We start from the raw sequence: 23,832 nt of genomic DNA, 5'->3' as shown, positions 1-23,832 counted from the left end.
CTGTATAAAACCCCCTGCTGCCACCAACATATGGCATACATAGGTGGCATTAAAAGGGTTAAAGAGACTTTCATCCCAAACAATGGCTCTGCAAAGGTCTCCCCCACACAACTGCAGGAGTGGGAACATGTTACATATTCTACCCTAAAAACAAGTTGAACATGTAGCATGTTCCCAAGGCACTACTGTAACCCACTGGAACATCACACCATGCACTGCCATACTGGACAAACCACACTGCATTGATGTATTACTATACTAATTGGTCTTCGTTTAGATCCGTGTTCACATCACTAAGATCCTCTATAGCCTGTTACCACGCACAGTTCTCAAATTACAGCAGCTAATCCCTTAGAGAATGTGCGCACACAGTTTACACTGTAATTATGACGTTTGCTATAAATCATCATTATTTCTACAGATATGACACCAGTGCAATAGCAAGAGCAGATAGATTGCATGCCAGCTCCAAGCTTTGTGTTTATTAAATTTTAAACGAGTTGTGTTAAAGCAGAACTCCAGGTGAAGAGAAAAATATATAGTTGGGATAACGTGGACTGTGCTAAAAGCTGAAAGACACCTTTATATTTAGCAGATTTTTGATCCAGGGGGTTTTCTGATCAATAATTCATTTTGTTCTCTTATTGGAGCAATTGGAAGATGTTTTATGGGGGGGTTAAGCTTCCTTCAGATAAAAATGTAACCTTGCTCTTTGGTAAAAAGTACCTGAATTGTGGCAGTTGTGGCCAAAAAGTGGAAAGCAGGGGTCAAATGACTAGTCACCATTATTACCTATGACCTTCTGCAGCTAATATTTTCCCCATTGCTGTCTGTCCATGCTTTGTTCTGCACTGTAGGCAAAACTCTGATCTGGAGATTGCAGCACCATACCATAAGAGTATAATCCAGAAAGAAGTTTATTAATTGGTTATAGTATCCAATCTGTTTCGGGGTCCCAAACTCACCCGTTCATCGGTTTCTAAAAAGAATGTACAGTTCACAATCTAGAAATCTAGATGTAATCGGTGTTTTAGCTGATGTGCATACACACTGTAATACATTGCCATTCAGGCAGTGGTTCCCAAACTAGCAGCTGTACAGTGCTGTGTTGCAGTGGATACACACACCACCTAAATCACCAATTTCCTCTGGATTTCCAGATTGTCAACCCTACAATTTTTAAGCTCTGATCGGGGGAGCGAATCACATTGGTTACCACACCCAATCAATAAACGTCTTTCTGGACTACATAACCTTATGATATGGCACTTCAATCTTTTTAGATCAGAGTTTTACCTACACAACCCAGAGTTATGGTGGTGACCCCTCAGCTTGCAGAAATGGTCTACATACCAGTTGGGTGCTCCACAAGGTTAACATAATGGTGGCATAAATCTAACTAAACACATCACCCACTTCCAGCCTTCCAGCAGTAGGTTCCAGTGCTATCTACCTTAACCGCACCCCCCAGAGCTTGTTCTGCACTTTCTTTGTGTGTGTGGGTGCAGCTTTCTTTGCAGCATTGCTTCTCCATGTCAAAGCTTCCCCTGAAGACTGGTAAGAGGAATATTCAAGAAGCAGCAAGAGAGGAGGAGGTAGCACAGATCCAGACGAAGAATCAGGGAGATTTTTGCACTACAGGTGCTTGGGTACAGCTTCCTCTCCAGCTAGTAGAACAGTGAGCAGCACAGTAGGGACATCACCAAATCTCACTCCAAGTCTCCTGATGCCAGCAGTTAGAGGAACCAGTGTCTAAGATCTCAATGTTGCAGATGTGCAACTATGACGCTGTAGGCAGAGGAAGTATGCTTCTATTCATTTGGGGGACTTCAAAGTAAAAGGTTCAATTGTCAATGTATTGCGTAAAGGATAAGTTCAACTTTGTAACATGTTACACCCATATTTATGGTGTAACATGATATGATCTGACCACCCCCCGCAATGCCCACGGTGACATCTAGCGGGGGATCTTCTCCCCCCTCGTTAACTGTCACAATCTTTTTTTTAAATGTGGTCGTATGAATGGGAAGACTACAGCCTTTGCGGCTGTCGGCTTGTAGTTTTCAATGAACTACCACGGCACTCTAGAGCATCGTGATAGTTCATCGAGCCTTCCTGTCAGTAGTATCTGCTTGCTCATACAGATGTATGAGCAAACAGATATACTGACTGGTCAGGGGGAGACCTACATGGCACCAGCAATCTGTGTAATGCTTTAGAGGCTCCATAAATACAAGATAATAAATTAACATTTTTTTCACCTACAAAAAAGTGCATTTTTTATTTTTTTTGTTAAAAGATGAACTTATCCTTTCAGCACACTTAACATTCCTAGATGTTCCCTATAATTTAGAAAATCTTCACTTTTTGAGTTCACTTTAAAGAAGGCCAGACATCTACAAGTTCCTGATGTAGATCAGTCAGCTGCTAAAATACAGTTCTAAAATAATTTAAAAACTCTGGGTTTTCCAGCAATATCTAGAAATGTCATTAATTATCTTTATGTATGTGGATAGTGTGTTGTGTTTCCCACTGTAGCCATGCGTGTGAACGGTGCCTCTGATTAAATTAGTCGTTTAGCTAGAATCTTAGCTGTTAATTGCCATGTATTTCCTAATGTGCTGCGCAAATTGGGTAACCATTCCATTTTCATTGTATAACTTATTTATGAAGGCATTACACAGACACATGAAGAATATTAATGGTTCATGTTTACGGGATCCTATATTCAAATGTTAGCTTAGTGTTGTCTGGTGTGGATATATAAAGACTTAAAAGGGCTAAAATACTTCCTGGAGGTAAGGCTGCTCCAGGTTCCCTTCAATGCTAGCCATGTGTCTAAGGTCCTAAGCATTATTTTATGTGATCTTTGCTGAAGGGAGAGGGTCAATATTTAGACTGGCTGCCCTTTTAGAAAAGATTGCATGATCAAGTGACACGGTCCTTACACGGGTGCCAGCAATGGACTGAGCCCAGAGCTGCATCATCTTCAGGAAAAGTAAGCATCTCAGTGGTTTCGTTATTATACTGTTCAATCGTGTAGATGTTTTAAAAACATTTAAAATAAAAAAAAATGCTGCTGGGGGGGTGCGGTTTGAGTGGGGGGAGGTACAATTCGGTATTTTGTATTTTTATACTTTGATGAAATAATATGATAGTCGATTACTAATGTATGAAATATGTTGAAATTTTAAAATTAATAAAATATTTATATATAAAAAAAAAAACTGGTGAAGATGGAAAGTTGTAAGCACATCATATTTATTTGCAGTAGTACTTACTGAATAACTGCATCGCTTATGTTTTGAATTCTGAATTTTTTTTACCCAGAAATGTCAACCTAGCCAGTGCAAAAAGGAAAATCTGTAGGGAATCTAAAACTAAAACATTAAAATAAATATGGACTATGAGATCCACTAACTGCAGTTCACGATTTTGTAAGGCTTGGTCGTTGAGAGGTACTTAAAGCCTAAGTTTAATTGAAAAAAAAAACACATGGGACATTACTTACAATCAATGAGATGTGTCCCTTGTGCTGCTGACTGGTACTTTAGTTGAACATACAATGCATGTACCGGACCTTTAACACAGATTTTTCCATTTTTCTTGGAGTGGTGCACAGCTGTTTGTATGGGTCCACAGAATTTGTTACAGTTTCATTCAGATCAGAAAAAAAACTATGCATTACAGATCTGAATGCACCATATTTTGCAATGTGCAATGAGCCCTTTTTGTCTTACCTGGGTATATTTGCATGCCTCTGGGATTTTCATACCTTCTGATGAAAAGTCACCTGCAAGACAATTAGTTGCCTTTATAGAAAGGAATGCAACAAAAATGATGTACTGGCAGATTTAGAGAAAATAGATTTCCCAACATGATGCAAATTGGTTCTTGAGTGAGAGCCATATCCAAGAAATGTTATCAATGTACCCATCTGCACAAAGTGGGTGGGTGGCGGAGTTTTTTTGGCACCTTTGAACAATCTACTACATTTCGTGCATACAAATGCAACAGCAAACAAAAAGTTGTTTGAATTTAAAAGAGAACTAAACCTTCCTATAGTTTTCAGCCAAGGAAGCTGCCATCTTAGCCTCTGTTTGACCTTCAACTGCCATGGTGGTACACATGTCATTAGTTATGACTCCAGTCCTTTTTCATCATTAAAATGGAAACATTTTTATTTCTCCCCAGGAACTAACGTCCACGAGGCCAAGCGAATCCTGGATGAGAGCGGCTTGCCAATCACCTCCGCCAACAACCTGGACGATGCCGCCAAGAAGGCTGTTGCCAGCATAAGGAAGAAGTAAAATTTTCAAAAAAGAAGAAACAAAAAGGACACATGGAAACCTCTGACACAGAATGTATCATTTTCACAGAGCAAGATGGGGGACTGTTCAGTGGAAGTGCTGGGGGACTGATCACATGATGTCGTTTGGGGAAATGGGAGATTCTGCTGATCATTTTCAAAGAGCTGCTCTGATCATAATCCGTCACTGATTTTTATATCATCAGATTTTTCCAACCTCTAGTGTTTTATTGTGAAACATCAGCTCAGTGTTTGCACACAAAGTATTTTATATACCTCAAAGAAAAGATTGGTCTCGCAGTTAGCCTATAGGCCTTATTTCTAAAAATGTGAGTTACCGTAGGAGCTTTTGTTGAGCGTCTCTCTCTAACCTGCACTAGATCATTTTATCTACAAATCAGTTTGATTAAAGTTCTGAACTGTTTAAACACACGTTTTGCCAAAATGGAAAATTTTTGAGCCACGTCTTTTCACTGAAGTGTGTCAGTTGGTTTTTTGCTCTTGCACAGCCCTGTCCTAGTTTCTGAATCGCCTATTCTTCTCACCTCTTTCCTTCTTTTTATCAAAACCTGACAGTGAAATCTGCATTTGTTGGGAAAAAAAACTCCAGCTAAATTTTTTAAATTAATTTTGGGTATGGATGGAAAGGGTTAAAAAAATAAAACTTTCTTTGCCCTGTTTATATAGATTTCTCCTCCTTCCCTGGCCTGCTGTTTGGTTACCATTGAAGCACAGAAGTTTTCTTTCAGGTCCTCGCTTTATGAAGCTCGGATTTTTTTCCACCATTGGAATTTGGGAACTATGGGCTTTCATTTGCTTCTGAGCTTTTTTTTTTCTTATACAAGTATTGTAAAACAATTTGGAACAATCCAATCCAGCTGAAATGCTAAACCAAGCAACTCAAAGTATCTCAGAAGCCCTTTTTGACTATAAAGCCCATCTACACAAGCCTTAGTCTGTATCATCAGCCTGTCTGTGGTGCTGCCGTCCATACCGCGTACCAATTGCGTATCACTGAGAGAGTGACCTATCTGTGCACTAGACATGAAATCTTCAGGGCATTCTTTAGTCATTTTATTTTGCTGTTGATATCATTCAGACACAAACTGGGACATTATTCCCTCAGTTTTTAATACTGTACTAATTAGCTGTATCTTAGTCTTGAATACTTTTTTACTTTGACTATATAATGTGAACTTACAAATTTCTATTGTATATCTGTCTTGCCTTTCAGATTAACAAAAAAAGGATAATTATGTTAAAATGCAATCGTCCAACATATGCCCTATATGATGTAATTGGGTTTTGTATGAACAATGGATTGTCATTTCCTGACTGTTTCCACTTTCTTAGCCATTTTAACAAATACTTGAAACAATAAATGATTCAATTCTGCTATTCTGAACCTGTGTCAAATTACTAATTATGATTATGAGCCTTCAGTATACAGAGAGGAAGGGATGTACAAGGTGTGAAAATTTAATTCCCAGAAAGGGCTGGTGATAACACTATCAAACACCTCTGCATTCTTGAAAAAATTGGATGAAATTTGAAGACAACGTTCTCTCTGATCCTTTGGCACCATCTTTGTGGAAATCTTTCTCATTCCCAAATCATCTGTTGCCCTGTTCATGTTCAATTCTTCTGCTATCATTCACATACACAATCTTCGATCTGAGCCTGTGAGGGTTCACACTCTGTCCACATTTGCACCCGTCCTTTGCATTTTTGGCTGCCCACTTCTTGTGTCATCATCATCTTCCCGCCCCTCCTTAAACCACCTTTTGCTATTCAAAAGCACTTGATTTCTTCATGGAATGTTCACCATAAGTCTGTTGTAACAGAGCTAAAGTTTCAATTACGTTTTTGCCACTTTTCATGCAAAATTTGATATTAATCCACTGCTTCATATTCCTGTCACTCATTTTCTGCCAACAATGCACACCTTAGCCAGGCGAGTGCAAGTTAGAATATGTCAGAATACACTCGACTGTGAATGGCTGCGTGACTACACCGCAGGCATTCTTGGAATTAAACTTTCACCCCTTGTGCATATGCATAAAATGTTTGAGTGTTTATTTTTTTTTTATAATTTTAAGTAGGGTTGGAACCCCTGCCAGGCATTTATTTTGTGCTTCAGGACAGAAAATCAGCAAGTCAGGAATTTAACCAAGGGTAACACCTTTTGCAACTGTCAAAAATGAGAATACACTTTACCTTGGAGAGATGTTCTCTGACTTCCCGTCTCCAGAACAAGAAGCAAGGAAGAAATCTCAATGGCGTCTGCTAGGCAGCAATACAAATCGGACAGAAGATAACCCTTCCCTCACTCCATTTTAAAGCTAAAGCTAACCTCTGGACTCCCCCTTCCCCACCTTCCACATTCATTCTCACTCCTTGGAGACCCCCGAACAGTATTTTTTCTTTTAATACTTACCTTTTCCAGATGGCTTCACAGGGCCCTCTTCCTTATGAGACCTTCACTGTTGCTTGGCACTGGCTGGGCAAATTATTTTCATTTTGGAATTTCTTTTGGCAGATTTACCTTCACTTCCTGTCCTGTAGACAAAGCTCAGAATGAAAAGAAATGTTTCCAAAGTGAGTGAAATCCCTTTTAGTTTTCACGGGAATAAGTTTCTTCTTTGGAAGATTTTTCTTCTATTCCCGTTCTGATGACACCTCAAAATTTTGGGTTTTCTCTCACTTTCAGTTCTTGTGACAGTGATGGCCAGGACAAATGGAGAAGGAGAATCTCTCCAGCTGGGATAGAAATGGCAATAAAAACTTAACATTGGTACTAACCCCTCATCACTTCTTCAAAAAAAAAAAAATGGTATAGTTTTTTGATACACTTTAAAAAAGACTGATTGTATTTGTTGGGGCACAGAGGATCTTACACCTTAAAGAGCAGTTCTATTTCTGTGCCCAGGAATGACAGGAGTTCTGTACAGTCTTTTACAAGAAAACTGCTACAGTGCAACTGGATGCTCTACAATGTTAATCCAAGCATATGCATGCATACAGGGTGGGGATATGCGCCCCTCAACACAGACTGCATCCAGGGATATGTATGTGTACAGCCACACAAGCACCTGTGCAAATGACCTCTTAATCTGCAATCTTTATATTTATTATATTAGAAATGTGGAACATGTTACTTCAAAGTGAACCTGTACAAAGGCTTTTCACTCTAAAGTATTCACATTTTCAAAACAAGCAACAAAAGCACTTTAACCACTTAGCCTTCAGTGGATTTACCCTCCCTTGCTGACCAGGCCATTTGGCGCCGTGTTACTTTGACTATTGCGCTGCACCCAAGTAACACGCGCCCCCTACACAGAACTGCGAAATCACATATATATACATGATTTTGTGCACCCCTGTAGCAGTATTTCTGCTATAGGGCGGCACGGAAGCGGTTAAAGCAGGGTTTCGTTCATCTTTGTAGCTATGTGCACTCTGGAGAAATTCATCTTCAAATTCCACGGAGGCACTGAAATTGAATCTCCTTTCCACTTTTTCTTTAGAAGCAGAATCTTGGAAGCCTGCCAATGTACTTACAGTCTTTGATGTGACATTGGAGGATGAATTACTTTACAGTACATGCAGCTACAGAGATCAGTGAAGGCTTGTTTTAAAGCTTTCTTACTGCTTGTTAGGAATATGTAAATTATTTATAGCTTATAGTCTGGACACTACTATAATACCAGAAAATATGCAATCACTAAATATACACAATATTTTCCCTTTAAATCTCAGACAATCACAGCAGAGGGAATAGAACAGCATGCACTCTTGTTCCTCTTCAAACACGTCTGGTGGCATTTAAAGAAGTTGTAAACCCTTACATATACCCAGTAAAGTGACTGGCCTCAGGTGATACACAGAGATGAAATAAATCCTCCTACATAGCTTGTACCTGTTTATCTGCAGTCTTTTCTTCTCTGCAGCTGTTCAAATCCAGAATATTTAAAGCTTCTCTGAGCTGTCAGAAAACAGATCGGAGAGTTGAAATTACACAATACAGAGCTCAGTGAGGAGAGTTCTGAAAGCTGATTGGAGGGGAAGGGACAAACACCCCTCCACACAGCACGCAGGAACAGAGCTAAGGCTGTCAATCAGAGTGTGTGCTGGAGTTTCCTCCCCTGTCACCATTTTTCTCTTGGTGTCATAAAAATGTGTCTGAATATTTCATGTTGCTAGCAGAGAAATGGGACAGCAGACAGAAATGGCACTTCGTGCTCTGGACTAAGACAGGTACACACTATAGAGAGATATATGCTTTGTTCATATTTCATGTCTGACGTTTACAACTACTTCAAGTACATCACGGTAGAACATTAAAACTTCCTGCAAAGCAGATAATAGTGAGGTTTCAGTCTTCTCCACACCATTAACTGATAACTGAGCCTTGAGCTAATCTGCTTCCCCTAAGTACTAAACATAGTATTTGTGTTTAGTTTTTTGTTATTACGTTGCGTTTTCTCTGTACAGAAAATAAAATGGTCTTTGCCTGAGCTGTCAGTTGTTGCTCTTCCTAAGGAAATGTTTTGAGCATCTGAATGCAGAGCCAGGCTGGCTGGGAAATGAAAAGCTTGCATTGCTAAGAAGAGAGACGCAAGGTTATTTATGCCATAGAACTGTATAAGCCAGAAAACTGCTTTGTTTTTTGTGTGTGCGCAAATATAGAAGGTTAGGGAGATGACAGGATGATTAATTACCTGTATGTTACACTGGGAAAATGGGTTTAGGAAGATCAAGTGCCCAAGTTTTATATGATGTGGGTTACAAAGAAAGATAATGCAACAAGATCTGTGCTGTCAGAGCTGTAATCAAATGCTAGGTGACATGTTGAAGCCGGAATACAGACAAATGGTCGCAATTGCAGCTCAAAAAGATGTATAAAAACCCACTTCCAAAGATTTGCAATTTTCTTAAGCAAGTCTTGCGATCCTGGCACCCCTGTTAGACAGCATAGCTGACTTGGTGACCTCACTTTTCTCCCCTGCAGTTACACAGAACAGCTTGGTCACTGACCTGCCCCCCAGTCTGTAATTGGACAGTGAAGGAGCATCACTGCACTAGTGAGGGTATTTCTCTGAGCTCTGAGCCTGGGTTCACACTGGTGCGGTGCGCAATTTTCAGCTTTTTCTGTGTGAATTCCGCACCCCATCACAATCACACCCCGTTCATGCGAACCGCTGCGGATGTGTATGCTAACAGCACCCCGAAATCTGTCTGCAAAACGCGGTGCGCTATGCAGAATTGGATCACATGGATGTGAATACCCATGTGATCCAATTCTAGTGCGGGCCAAAAAAAGGGTTCTGCACCTTTTAGGTGCGATTTGAGCCATACAAAATGTATGGCTCAAATCACACAGCACAGAATTCACGTGATTTGCACAGAAATGCGGTGCGGTTCCTGTGCGAATCACATGCGATATGCCACACCGCACAAGTGTGAACCCAGGCTAAATTTTAGACTGACTGCATTATGCAATGCAGTAGAAACCTTTCCTTTTACAGAAAATTACAAATAGTAATTATATATAAAATAGGGTGCAGCACTGAAAACTACAGAATATAATGAAATGCCATCATATAGATACAATATAAAATCATAAACTTATGATATAGTCATCAATCTTCATATATCAAAAGGAGTGCCACTACTAGTGGTGTATTAGTATAAAGTGACAAAGTGCAAATGAACATCAATTAGGGTGGTCCTAGGTGTAACTATAGTGACAGAGTCTTTATGTAACAGATAGACGTGAAGTCTCAGATGAGGGTGATCCTCTAAAGATTCTTCTGGTGATAATGAAATAATAAAATCACGCACTCACCAGATGCGCAATAATGTTGCTCTTGGTAAGGCTCAAAACAAGAGCCCCCAAGAAAGGATGCCAAAATGGTGTGATATTGCTTCCAGATATTTATTGATCCAAAACACAGGAGATGAACAAAGTAAAATCATATTCTTGGGGGCTCTTGTTTTGAGCCTTCGCACCCGCAGAGCCTATCATAAGAAGAGGTGTGAGGTGTTGCATTACTACTGATGACCCAGAGGGGAATCCTTACCAGGGATAGATGTCCACAGGATGATCCAGCTGACCCAATGAGATTTTTATGTTCTCAAATGCGCAACATTATTGTGCATATGGTGAGTGTGTGATTTTATTATTTGATTATCACCAGAAGAATCTTTAGAGGATCACCCTCATCTGAGACTTCACGTCTATCTGTTACATAAAGATTCTGTCCCTATAGTTACACCTATGACCACCCTAATTGATGTTTATTTGCACTTTGTCACTTTATACTAATACACCACTAGTAGTGGCACTCCTTTTGATATATGAAGATTGATGACTATATCATAAGTTTATGATTTTATATTGTATCTATATGATGGCATTTCATTATATTCTGTAGTTTTCAACGCTGCACCCTATTTTATATTTGGTCTCAGAAGGTGGATTTGGTGCCTTTTTGGTGTAAACAGCAGCTCACCAATTAGCACTCACTCTTGCACACCCTTACTATATAAAGTAGTAATTATAATTTCAGATTTGAGTATTTATGCTAGTTGTAAAAAAATAATCTATTTAAAAAAAAAAAATTATTTCTATAATCTGTATATATATTCTAAGTAAGTTCCTAAAGTATTGAGGACAGTGGATCAGTATAACAGCCAGGCAATTAGCATTTTCATAAGAAAGTCAGCAATGACAGACCTCATATTTCTCTTCTAATAGGTTTACTGCGATCTGTAGATTAACATTTAGCCCTGGTTCACACTAATATGGTGTGGAACTCGCAGCGTTTTCTGTGCGAAATCCGCACCGCATCATAATCGCACCCCGTTCATGCGAATCGCTGCGGGTGTGTATGTTAACACCCCAAAATCCGTCCACAAAATGCGGTGTGATGTGCAGAATCAGATCGCATAGGTGTGAATACCCATGCAATCCGATTCCAGTGCGGACCCAAAAAAAGGGTCCTGCATGTTTTTGGTGCGAATAGTCATACAAAATGTATGGCTCCAGTCGCACTGCACTCAAATCGCATGTGATTTGCACAGGAATGTGGTGCGGTTCCTGTGCGAACCACATATGATAGACCGCACTGTACATATGTGAACCCAGGCTTAAAGACGGTTCCTTGATAGAATGTTGATCTATGCTTCATCTGTGCGCTAGCAGTGTGCCCCTGTGTGTGCTGCTAGTTCTTTGTCCCCGCTATGAATGCTAATAGTTTCATACTAATAATGAGAAGCAGTCACTGTGGTTCCGGATTGTATTGTACGGTCACCATAATAGCCAGTTATGATTATTACACTTATGCTTGAGGTCTGCTTATGTACAAACACCAGCCTGCAGCCGGCACTATGTCTGTTCACTTGCTGAGCACAGATAAAGTACATTGTTACAGTGTGTGTAAAGCTGCCTATAGATTCATATTTTTCTTCTCATTCAGCCAGAAGGCCGTACAAAAAAAAAAAACGATTTCCCCATCCATTCAACCAAGGTGGATGAAGAAATCCACCCCTATTTGCTTTTATATTCTGACAGTAGGACTCTTCGCTGTCAGAATGTACTGATCAGCTGCTGCAGTCACTGATCGACAAAAGCTTTCCAACATTTGCATATGACAGAAGTAGATCAGGAATGGTCAAACATGGATTGAAATTTGGCAAGTCCCTGCTGAACTGGACAATTTCCAATCCATCTATGGCTAGCTTAACTGCTTTCCCACCGCCCTATAGCAGACATACTGCTACAAGGCAGCAGGGGTGTGCAAAATCACGTGTATATATACATGATTTCGCATTTCCGGGTAGGGGGCACGCACACACCCTACCCGTGCTGCCATTGGCATCCTTGGCTGTCAATCACCAGGTCCCGGTCGGCAGCCGGTGATTACCGACAGAGGGAGAGAACTGTATGTAAACAATACAGTTCTCTCCCCTGCACACTTCTTTGTATGAATCTGCATAGCAGAGCCATACAAAGCAGTGTGCTTAGAGTTGAAAGCACACACACAGCACACAGTGAAACCGCACACAGTTAACCCTTTGATCATCCTCATATTAACCCCTTCCTGCCCAGTGTCATTAGTACAGTGTCAGTACTTTTTATTAGCACTGATCACTGTATCGGTGTCACTCAGGATGTCAGTAACACCAAGTCAGTTCCCCCCAGTGTCAGAATACTCGCTGCAGTCCCTCTATAAGTCACTAATTGCCGCCATTACTAGTATAAAAAAAAAATCCCGTCATTTGGAAATGCTATAACTTTCACGTAAACCAATTAATTTACACGTATTGGGATTTTATTTTTTTCAGCAAAGGCATGTCGCAAAATACATTTTGCCCTAAATTTATGATGAAATTTGATTTTTTACATTTTTTTACTGAACATGTTTATTAGCAAAAAGTCAAAAATATTGTTTTTTTTCTCATAATTGTCAGTCATTTTATTTTTAATAGCGCAAAAAATAAAAACCGCACAGGCGATCAAATACCACCGAAAGAAAGCTCCATTTCTGGGGGAAAAAAAGGACATAAATTTAATCTGGGTGCAACGTTGCATGACTGCGCAATTGTCAGTTAAAGTAATGCAAAAAGTGGCCTGGTCAGGAAGGGGGGTAAATCCTCAGGAGGGCAAATGGTTAAAAAGTGTTGCATGTAAAATTAAAAATTTTATTTTTCAGTTTCTAGCATTTGTCAGCTTATATAACAAACACAACACTTTGTCTGTGCTCAGTCCTGAGCTGGCCTATAGACACACAGAGCATGGCTCAGCTCTGACCTCCACTCTCTTCTCACTGGCTGTGATTGACAGCAGCATGAGCCAATGGCTCTTGTGTCTGCACCAATGAGGAGGGAGAGAGCTGAGAGAACCTCTGCTCTTGTGCACTTCCCTGGATCGAGTTCAGGCTCAGGTAATTATAAGGGTGGCTCTTGTGGGAGCTGCATGCATGCAGAATATACTGATCAGCTGCTGCAGTCACTGATAAAAAAAAGTTTTCCACTATTCGCGTTTGACAGGAGTAGATCAGGAATGGTCAACATGGATTGAAATTTGGCCAGTTCCTGCTGAACTGGACAAATTTCGATCCATCTATGGCCAGCTTAAGTTAAAAAATGTTACATGTAAAATTCAAATTCTATGTTTCAGTTTCTAGCATTTGTCAGCTTATATAACAAACACAACACTAAGTGTGTGCTCAGTCCTGAGCCGGCTTATAGACACACAGAGCATGGCTCGGCCTTGACCCCCACTCTCTCCTCACTGGCTGTGATTGACAGCAGCGTGAGCCAATGAGGAGGGAGAGAGCCACACAGAGCATGGCTCAGCCCTGACCCCCACTCTCTTCTCACTGGCTGTGATTGACAGCAGCATGAGCCAATGGCTGCTGTGTCTGCACCAATGAAGAGGGAGAGAGCCGAGAGAACCTCTGCTCTTGTACACTTCACTAGATCGAGTTCAGGCTCAGGTAATTATAAGGGGGGCTAGTAGGGGAGCTGCATGCATGCAGAATATACTGATCAGCTGCTGCAGTCACTGATCGACAAATGTTTTCCAATATTCACGTTTGACAGAAGTAGATCAAGAATTGTCAAACATGGATTAAAATTCGGCCAGTCCCTGCTGAACTGGACGAATTCCAATCCATCTATGGCCAGCTTGTGCCTGCACCAATGAGGAGGGAGAGAGCCAAGAAAACCTCTGCTCTTGTTCACTTGAATCAAGATTGGGCTCAGATAAGTACAAGGGGGGCTGGCAGGGGAGCTGCATGCATGCAAAACCTTCTGCCTTCACAACCACTTTAAGTAGTTGCTTGCGTCAGCCCCTATGTCACTACAGGAGTAATGATATGGGGGTTGTTGGGAAGATCCACTGGGTGCTGCAGTAACAGAAAATTGACACTCCTGGAAATGTCAGTTTTTGAAAAAAAAACCTTAGCTGGTAATTTAATAAATTACAATGATTAAACCATTTAAAATAAATTATTAAAACTAAATTACATAACTGAATTCAAAATTAAACCATTAAATTAAAATATAGCTTAAGGTACATGAATTATTAGAGCAGTAATTATCAGTGTATTCACTTTCTTTTTAAGGGACATTTTGTATTGGTACCTCCAGTTTGATGACAGAGTTGCTTTAAACCAAATTTTTTAAAACTTATTCCCTATTCTTGCCTTTTATAAATGATACACCATTTATTTTCTTATTATATGTTTCTGAAAATAAATCCTCAATGGCACACAACTATATAAAGTTCATATAAACAGGCCATTATCAGACTGCTGCCTTTCATAAGGAACATTAATGAGGATCATAAAACATTCTGTTGCATGTGAACGTTCTACATGTAAACTCTTTCCTCTTGTTGTTTGGGATAAATCTCCAACACAGCACAAGTAAATATTTTAGAGCAGAAACTCATGAAAAATGTATCACATCTCACTCTTTTTCCCTCTCGGTGACGTCTGCCGCTCTTGACTTCAGTTCTTGATTGAATATCTGCCGTAAAAGAAAAAAAAAAAGTGTATCCATTTCTTCATTGCGAAGAATCTCACAGGATGCTCAAGACGGAGCAATCTTCAGATCATTATAATAGTCACAAGGTTGGAGTCATTCAGATGGACTGCAGATGTCAGTTGGCGCGTTCTGTAACACCACACAAATCTGGAATTTTTGGGGTATGGATATTTAACTCGAAAACAAAAATGTAATATATCACAGCTTACCAACTCTTAGATGTGATTGCTGCATTAGTTTTCTTTTTTAGGCTTTTTTGCCTCTCTTTCACATGATATGGCCAACAAAGATCCTTTCACGCGAGTGGTCCATTTTTTTCATCAGTTCAGCCACGTTTTTTTCAAAGAAAAAACAGATCAGTTTACGTCAGTTTTTTACATACTTTACCAAAGAAAAAACGGACTGTATGTCTGTTTACATCCGTGTTTCATCCATTCCTGTTTTTTTTTACTGAAGAAAAATAGGGTTTTCTTCCATTCAAACAAAGGATGTTAACGGATGCGGATATTAACGGTTGTAAACAGATGATCATCCATTTACATCCGCTAGTCCATAGTAATACATGGGTGCCAGTGTGAAGGGACCCTAAGTCTGTTAAACAGACCACGCTGTCCAACAAAAGTGTCAGAGGTTTGGGGTAAACCTTTGGCAGGGGTGCTTACAATGGCCAGTTTTTATTCATTTATGTAAAACCTTTATCCCAATAGGAAAAATCTTGTTACTATAATTGTTTATAAAGTGTTGGCTTCAGGTTTAATTTGTTAGTCAAGTCCATTAGTCCATTTAAATCTGTTAGCGTATCTAACACTACCCTCTCCCCACATTGACAATACTGCTATCCAAAGGTGTCTCCATTGCTTCCCCATTCAGAAAGGAGACATCCAAAAGGCAGAAAGTGTGTTACTGGCCAGATCACCAGATGAAAAAGAACCCCCCAACAACAACAAAAAAGAAAACTAATGTAGCCACCACATTTACGGATTGGTAAGCAGCTAAATATTTAACGTCTGTTGTGGGCTGGCAACACACACTTTTATGTGGACTAAGTGGTGTCAGCCCTGCCCAGTTTTGTTTTGCTTATCAATTAAGCTATTCCCACTCTCAGATCTCTACAACATAAAAACTAATTATTCTGTAGTCCAAAATAAGAACAAGGTGGTCTCTTTGAGATGATACAGGAGGTGTGCAGAGGACACAGGACAACCTTTGATTTCTGAAAGTTTTTTGCGTTTATTAAACATTTGAAACAAAATGCTTCCAGTGGTATATTTAACAGACCAAAGGAGCAAATAAGAGAAGTTCATTGTTAGGGTTTACATACAGGTGAAACTCGAAAAATTAGAATATCGTGCAAAAGTTCATTTATTTCAGTAATGCAACTTAAAAGGTGAAACTAATATATGAGATAGACTCATTACATGCAAAGCAAGATAGTTCAAGCCGTGATTTGTCTTAATTGTGATGATTATGGCTTACAGCTCATGAAAACCCCAAATCCACAATCTCAGAAAATTAGAATATTAGAATATTACATGCAATCAATAAAACATTGATTGTACATAGAACAATATTGGATCTCTGAAAAGTATAAGCATGCATATGTACTCAGTACTTGGTTTGGGCCCCTTTTGCAGCAATTACTGCCTCAATGCGACGTGGCATGGAAGCTATCAGCGTGTGGCACTGCTGAGGTGTTATGGAAGACCAGGATGCTTCAATAGCGGCCTTCAGCTTTTCTGCATTGTTCGGTCTCATGTCTCTCATCTTTCTCTTGGCAATGCCCCATAGATTTTCTATGGGGTTCAGGTCAGGCGAGTTTGCTGGCCAATCAAGCACAGTAATCCCACAATCATTGAACCATGTTTTGGTGCTTTTGGTAGTGTGGGCAGGTGCCAAGTCCTGCTGGAAAATGAAGTCATCATCCCCATAAAGCTCGTCTGTGGAAGGAAGCATGAAGTGCTCCAAAATCTCTTGGTAGATGGCTGCGTTGACCCTGGACTTAATGAAGCACAGTGGACCAACACCAATAGATGACATCAACACAGACTGTGGAAACTTCACACTGGACTTCAAGCATCTTACAGTGTGTGCCTCTCTATTCTTCCTCCATACTCTGGGTCCTTGGTTTCCAAATGAGATGCAAAAGTTGCTCTCATCAGAAAAGAGGACTTTTCACCACTGAGCAACAGACCAGGTCTGTTTTTCTTTAGCCCAGGTAAGACACTTCTGACGTTGTTTTGTTGTTCAGGAGCGGCTTGACAAGAGGAATACGACATTTGAAGCCCATGTCCAGGATCCGTCAGTGTGTGGTGGCTCTTGATGCACTGACTCCAGCCTCAGTCCACTCCTTGTGAAAGTCCCCAACACTTTTGAATGGCCTTTTCCTGACAATCCTCTCCAGGCTGCGTACATCCTCGCTGCTTGTGCACCTTTTTCTTCCGCACTTTTCCCTTCCACATAACTTTCTCTTAATGTGGCTTGATACAGCACTTTGGGAACATCCAACTTCTTTTGCAATTGCCTTTTGAGGCTTTTCCTCCTTATGGAGGGTGTCAATGATGGTTTTCTGCACAACTGTCAGGTCAGCAGTCTTTCCCATGATTGTGATTCCTACTGAACCAGACTGAGAGACCATTTAAAGGCTCAGGAACCCTTTGCAGGTGTTATGGCTTAATTAGCTGATTAGAGTGGGACACTTTGAGCCGAGAATATTGCACCTTTTCACAATATTCTAATTTTCTGAGATTGTGGATTTGGGGTTTTCATGAGCTGTAAGCCATACTCATCATAATTATGACAAATCACGGCTTGAACTATATTGCTTTGCATGTAATGAGTCTATTTCATATATTAGTTTCACCTTTCAAGTTGCATTACTGAAATAAATGAACTTTTGCATGATATTCAAATTTTTTGAGTTTCACCTGTACATGTGAATTATGCTCATATTAACCACATCACGCCCGCCATATAAGGAAATGATGGGCGGGCGGCGATTCTCTCGTTCTGGGAGGACGTCATATGATGTCCTCCCACTCTAACGGCGCATGCGCGCCAATCGGTGGTGTGATGTGTCCCTAGGAAGTAAAGAGCTGATGACACCGCCTCTGTCATGTGATCAGCTGTAGCCAATCATAGCTGATCACATGTAAGTAGGAAATGCCGGTTATCATCAGTCTTCTCCTCACGCTGACAGTGCATGAGCAGAGGAGAGACGGTAATCAACAATTCTCAGAGGGGACATGTGCCTTGATGATCAGTGTAGCCCCATCAGTGCCACCTGTAATCGCCCATCAATGCCACATATCAGTGCCTACCAGTGCACATTAGTGCCCATCAGAGCTGCCTTTCAGTGCCAGTCAGTGTCGCCTATTAGAGCTGCCAATTAGTGCCACCTATCGGTGCCAGTCAGTGCCGCCTAACAGTTCCTATCAGTGCCATATATGAGTGCTGCCTGTCAGCGCCCATCACTGCAGCCTCATTAGCACACATCAGTGAAGGAGAAAAATCACTTATTTACAAAATTTTTTTAACAGAAACTAAGAAAATACTTTTTTTTTTTCAAAATTTTCAGACTTTTTTTATTTTGTTTAGCAAACAATAAAAAAAAAAACAGCGGTGATTAAATACCACCAAAAGAAAGCTCTATCTGTCTAAAAAAAAATGATAGCAATGTTGTTTGGGTACAGTGTTGCATGACCGTGCAATTTTCATTCAAATTGCAACAGCACTGAAAGCTGAAAATTGGCCTGGGCAGGAAAGGGGTAAAAGTGCCCAGTAGATAAGTGGTTAAAGGTCAAATGGCTAGATTGCCCACATTGTTTGTCTTTCACACAACAAAATGGCCACCTTTGAGACATTTCTGGAAGCCCGTTCCTCCTGCCTTTCCTCTTTCTCTGTTTTTCAGTGGCGTGGCAGGTGTGCAGTAACAAAGCCGTAAAATCTAAATTGTTTACAATGCTTTTAAATAAGCATCTCCTGCTCTTCCCAATATGACTTTAGTTGTGGAATATTAAATATGGATGAGACCGACTATCAATAATACATGTCAGTTAATAAATGTAGCAGAAAGTCTTCAGAAATTCCACTTTATATTAGATTTGTTTTATTGTGGACACCTTTGGGGCTTCGGCAGTGAAGTTGATTGTTGTAGAGGTCTATTTAAAGGCATTGTGGTGTCGTGTAACCTTAAAGGAAGTCTACACTTCGAAATGATAGTTTGCTAAGGAAATCATAATCCTTAAAGAAAGCTTTAGTCCTGACCACGGAAACACCAATCATTGCCCTTATGATAACAATTGAACTTATTTATGATAAGAGTGTACATCTCAAATCTTTTCTTCTTGGGACTCTGCACAGGGTTGTTCCAGGGCCTTGCATACTGCCATCTTGGGTGCATGCAGGAGATCAAGGGTGGTTTTGGTTTACAGAAAGTACATCATAGCAAAAGTTGGGTGTGGTCCTGTAGTTGTGGTTAAACCACTTTGATTTAAGGCCATGTCACACTGGTGATTCTGTCACTTAGGGCATTTGGACAGCTCTCACGTCTTCCTGCAATATTGCCCGTTCATTGGCTGAAACCCTGCAGACTCTTGCTTGCCAGCAAAGGGGCGACAGTAGAGTGACACCTGGTTTGGCCAACAAAGAAAAGACTCTGTATTAGCAAAATGAGTGTAACGGAACCGGAACTCAGACCGCACTGAGTTTTTCCATTATACCACAGCTTCCCCTGTCCGAACACCATCCACGGACCACACCCTTGAAATCCCTCAGGAAAAAGACAGCACCCAACTCTTCTTAAAACAGGAAGCCAACTCTTTTTATTTTAACACAAAACACAGGATATATACAGAGGGCGGGGAAATCAACCAAGAACAGGAAATACATCATCACCCCTCCCCATCCCACCAAGACACAGAACAATGGGATGAAGCACATGGCAAAGGACATTGACCAACCCCCCCACACCAATACACAAACAGTACATCCCATAATAGTTGGCTGGCCAGCAAGGCACAGCACAATGGGGGGTAGCACATGGCAAACAGACAATGGATAGCCATGTGGCCTAGACAAAGGACAACACACAAATGCACAATACTGGGACATTCACATGTACACCCTGTACCCTTAAACAGGCACAGGGTGGGTGTCAGGGCTCCCGGGTATGACCAGAGGTGTGTGACTGACTCAGGGAAACGCAGACTTCAGATATGTTATAAACAATGTAATTTATTAACACTAACCATACAAACATAAACGCAGTGCAATACTAAAACATAACACAGTGCAAACAAACCAACCAACCACCCACAGATAACAGTACATACAATGCAAGCGTCGTCAGGCAGGCCGGGTCAATATCAGTCGGGCAGGTAGGTACAGGGGGAGCAAGCGGAGAATGGTCGGGGTCACAGGCCAGGTTCAGCAGGTAGCGGGCAGCGTGGTACAGAGGGTCAGGCAGAGGAGAATGGTCAGACAAGCCAGGGATCAGAGCAGGGTCAGCAGAGAATCAGACAGGAACAGAGAGCAGGAACAGGATACAGGGCCCAAGAGAAACACAACACCAAGGCAGAGTCTGCAGGTCTGAATGTCCCTTAAATACACCAGTATAATTAGTTCCAGGTGTTTGACTGGCTGCAAGGTTGAGTCTCTGATTGCTGGGAGCACCCGCTGGCCAGCCCTGGTACTGCAGCTCATAAGGCAGCTGAGTCCCACTATTGCTGGCCAGTCCATTCCTGACAGTGGGTTAAACATAATGATTTGGGGAGATGATACAGAGGTCCCCCCACCCCCAAAAGTCACTCCCGTCACAAAGAGTGTTTCTTCTGTTCTCTTAAAGATCCTACCTCTGGGGAGTTGCCACCAGCAGTAGGATAACTAGTGTGAGATGGGCCATAGTCATAATGAGCACAGTGAAACAGTCAATATTTTTAAATTGTATTACAATAAACAAAATGTTTTATTCAGTATGGGAACTAGCTCCTCAGCCTGTGAGTGGCTACAAAAATTACACATGCAAATAAAATAGTCAAGAAGATGTTGGATTGAAAGTACACTTCATGGGATAACTAAAAATCGTGACCAGGTCATTTATAACACTGCACATCTGCTTGAAATGTAATTGAATGAGGTCTGGTCAAACAGAGGTTCTGCAATCAGTACTCTAATTACATCAAAGTGGGCCTGTTCATCTAGAATTGATGCCAATTGTCTTTATGTTCCAACAGATACTGTGGGGCTTGGTTTTCTTGAAGGCAGTGAGGGGACTGTTGCTGGCTGTGGTAGTGCCTCTTCCTTTTCTAAGGACTTTGGGTGGTGGCATTCCCAGAATCAACTGATGCAATTAAACCTGTGTAGGTAGTCCACTCACCAACATCCCAACCTATATTATTTTTCACCAAAGCTTCATTCTTTGATAGTTATTGTCCTTTCCCTTACCTGACCCCCCATGAATATTTTCCTTTTGCCTTAGTATTAGACCACAACCCCGAGTCTGTTGCCTCACCTCCTTTTTGTCACCCTCCCCACTTGTGTCAGCTTATATGGTATTAACCCTAGTAACTCTTCTAATCCCTTATACTCCCTGTAACCTTGCCCATCTGCATCTTCATTGACCCTTCATCAGCCCAGTCCTTTTGTGCTGCCCTGCATGGCACTAACAACATCACCCTTATGAGTTTCCTCCAAACGATGTTCTCATTACTCTTCCTAGTGAGGAATCCTTCCTTTTTGTCCCACCGCTGGCCTACTTACCACTTCTATAATACTGTGACAGCTATCCCATAGAGGAGGATCATATGCCCCAAGGTGATTGTCATCCAGTCGTAATGCAACCACACTCCAACTGCCAGCAACCATCCTGTACCTCTGATTTGTTGGCTGAAATTAATTTTACTCTAAGGTTTTGAACTTGAGATCCCACATCTGCATATCTGAAACTTCTCCTATTGAGCCATTCAAATTCAATTTCTAAGAGAAGGAAAATGATTTCTGTTGCTGCAACAGTGAAAAGAGATGCTCTCCTGTTGCAGGATTTGGGTCTGCAGTTACTATTTTCTCCTTCAGTACAGAATAAAGAATAAGCAAAGATCAAAACTGGCCCACAAGGGACGGATATGGACCAGAAGTGGCTTAGTCACTGCTCCTATCCTTTGTGTCCCTTGGCAGGCCAGAGGATTACACAATGGCGCAGCTTCTTCACATTTATAGATGCTGAACAAAATTGAACAAAATTGAATCTTTTCATTCAAACAAATTGCAGAGAATGTAAAGATTTTGATAAACATTTTGCCATTTATACAAAATGCATTGGAGTCCATGAGGAAGGCAAAGTGATATTTAATTTTTATTAGTGCAAAGAGCATTAAATTGATCCTTGGGGTTACAGAAGCCACTTTCAACTATTCTGGGCCTGTTCTCATGCTGAAAAACAGGCTCTTATTGGCCTCATTATTTATAAATGTCTTTTCCACAGAAAAAAAGACAGTGAAAAAGGTTAAAAGCACACAAACAGTCAAAAAACACAAAAAAAGGGAAAAAAACCCCCAAAGAACACTAAATAAAATGAACCAGTTGACCCTAAAAATAATATCCAAACATGCATCTTCTAAAAAGAAAGAAAAAAAAAATCAAAGTAATTTTGTGGCAACAAAATCTCTCTTGACATCAGATTTAATGTCTAAACATATCTGTCCTACTTATTTCTTACATGTTAATGACTCATTATATCTATCTTTGTTGGTGCTCAATACGCCCAATCTATTGTTGTCTGAGCTTTGTTTTGAAGATTGTTTTTTGTTTTGCTTCTATACTGTAAAAGGTCAATGATGACCAAAAAAGACTTATCAGATGACAAGTACTGATCCTGCTTCTGCACACAACACGACGTGAAAACCTGACGCAGCAGATGGAGCCGCCATACTGTGGACATGCAGAGGGTGCTGTGGGAGGAGTGTGAATGAGCACAGCTGCTGACTCTGTAAGTAATAACTTAATAAAATGCCATTAATTGGGATTCTGCTTTGTGACGAAATACAAGATAAAACTGGAAGCACCATTTAAAGTGGAACTTTAGTCAGAAAATTAAGTCCTGCTAGATCACTTCAGACTGGCCCCTTTTGTTTAAATCCTGTAATACATTGTCTCACTCTTCTCTGCACATGCTCAGTTGCTCTCTATTTTTAGCCATTGTGTTGAAAATTAGAGATACTACAGGCCAAGCTGCTAACAGCCTAAAGATTTACTGCTGCTTGGGGGCTCTAAGCATCAGTAAAATGACAGCCTCCAGCAAGAAGAAACAAACAATGTTGGATGCAATTTGCAACACACACTGATTTTGGTAGCATTATTATAATTCTATAATATAATAATGTTCTTTTAGTAAGGAACACATTAATAATTATTAATGTGTTCCTTACTAAAAGAACATTATTTTTATCAGGTTGTTATAGATAAAGTTCCACTTTAAGGCCCTCTCTCACATTTATATGTTGCAGTAAAATGTGTGTTTTATTGTAAATTACTGCAACGCACATGAGCGCATGGTACTGTGCCCCATTGTACAAATACAGTAGCTGCCAACACACCTGTGCTACAGCCCACCACGCTTTTTGCATTGTCAAGGGTTGCATTGTAGAAAATGGTGGTGTACTGCAACTCCATTCAAAACACAAGGGTTTGCTTAAAGCATATACACTGCTCAAAAAAGTTAAAGGAACACTTTGAAAACACAAATCAGATCTCAATGGGGAAAATTATCATGTTGAATATCTATACTGATATGGACTGGGTAATGTTTTCGGAACATAATGACGGCCCATCGTTTGATGGAAATGAAAATGATTAACCTACAGAGGGCTGAATTCAAAGACACCCTGAAAATCAATGTGAAAACATGATGAAGCAGGCTAATCCATTTTGCTGACATTTCATTGCAGCAACTCAAAATGGTACTCAGTAGTTTG

The 23,832-nt window shown here is 40.6% G+C and overlaps 1 protein-coding gene across 1 annotated transcript in view; it reads left to right on the top strand.

Annotated features, from left to right (window-relative positions):
* Positions 1 to 5,707, top strand: part of SUCLG2 (succinate-CoA ligase GDP-forming subunit beta) — a 339,235-nt gene extending 333,528 nt beyond the window's left edge. The window contains exon 11 of the mRNA XM_089676016.1: positions 4,195 to 5,707. Coding sequence (XP_089532142.1) covers positions 4,195 to 4,310 — 116 coding nt within the window. The 3' untranslated portion in view covers positions 4,311 to 5,707. The remainder of the gene's footprint in view (positions 1 to 4,194) is intronic.
* The last annotated feature ends 18,125 nt before the right edge of the window (positions 5,708 to 23,832 follow it).

Source organism: Staurois parvus, unplaced genomic scaffold, assembly GCF_062004578.1.
Source record: "Staurois parvus isolate SC_StPar_1 unplaced genomic scaffold, SC_StPar_1.0 ptg000162l, whole genome shotgun sequence".
NCBI lineage: Eukaryota > Metazoa > Chordata > Amphibia > Anura > Ranidae > Staurois > Staurois parvus.
Note: the sequence above shows the minus strand (reverse complement) of the source record. Positions and strands in the feature narration are given on the sequence as shown.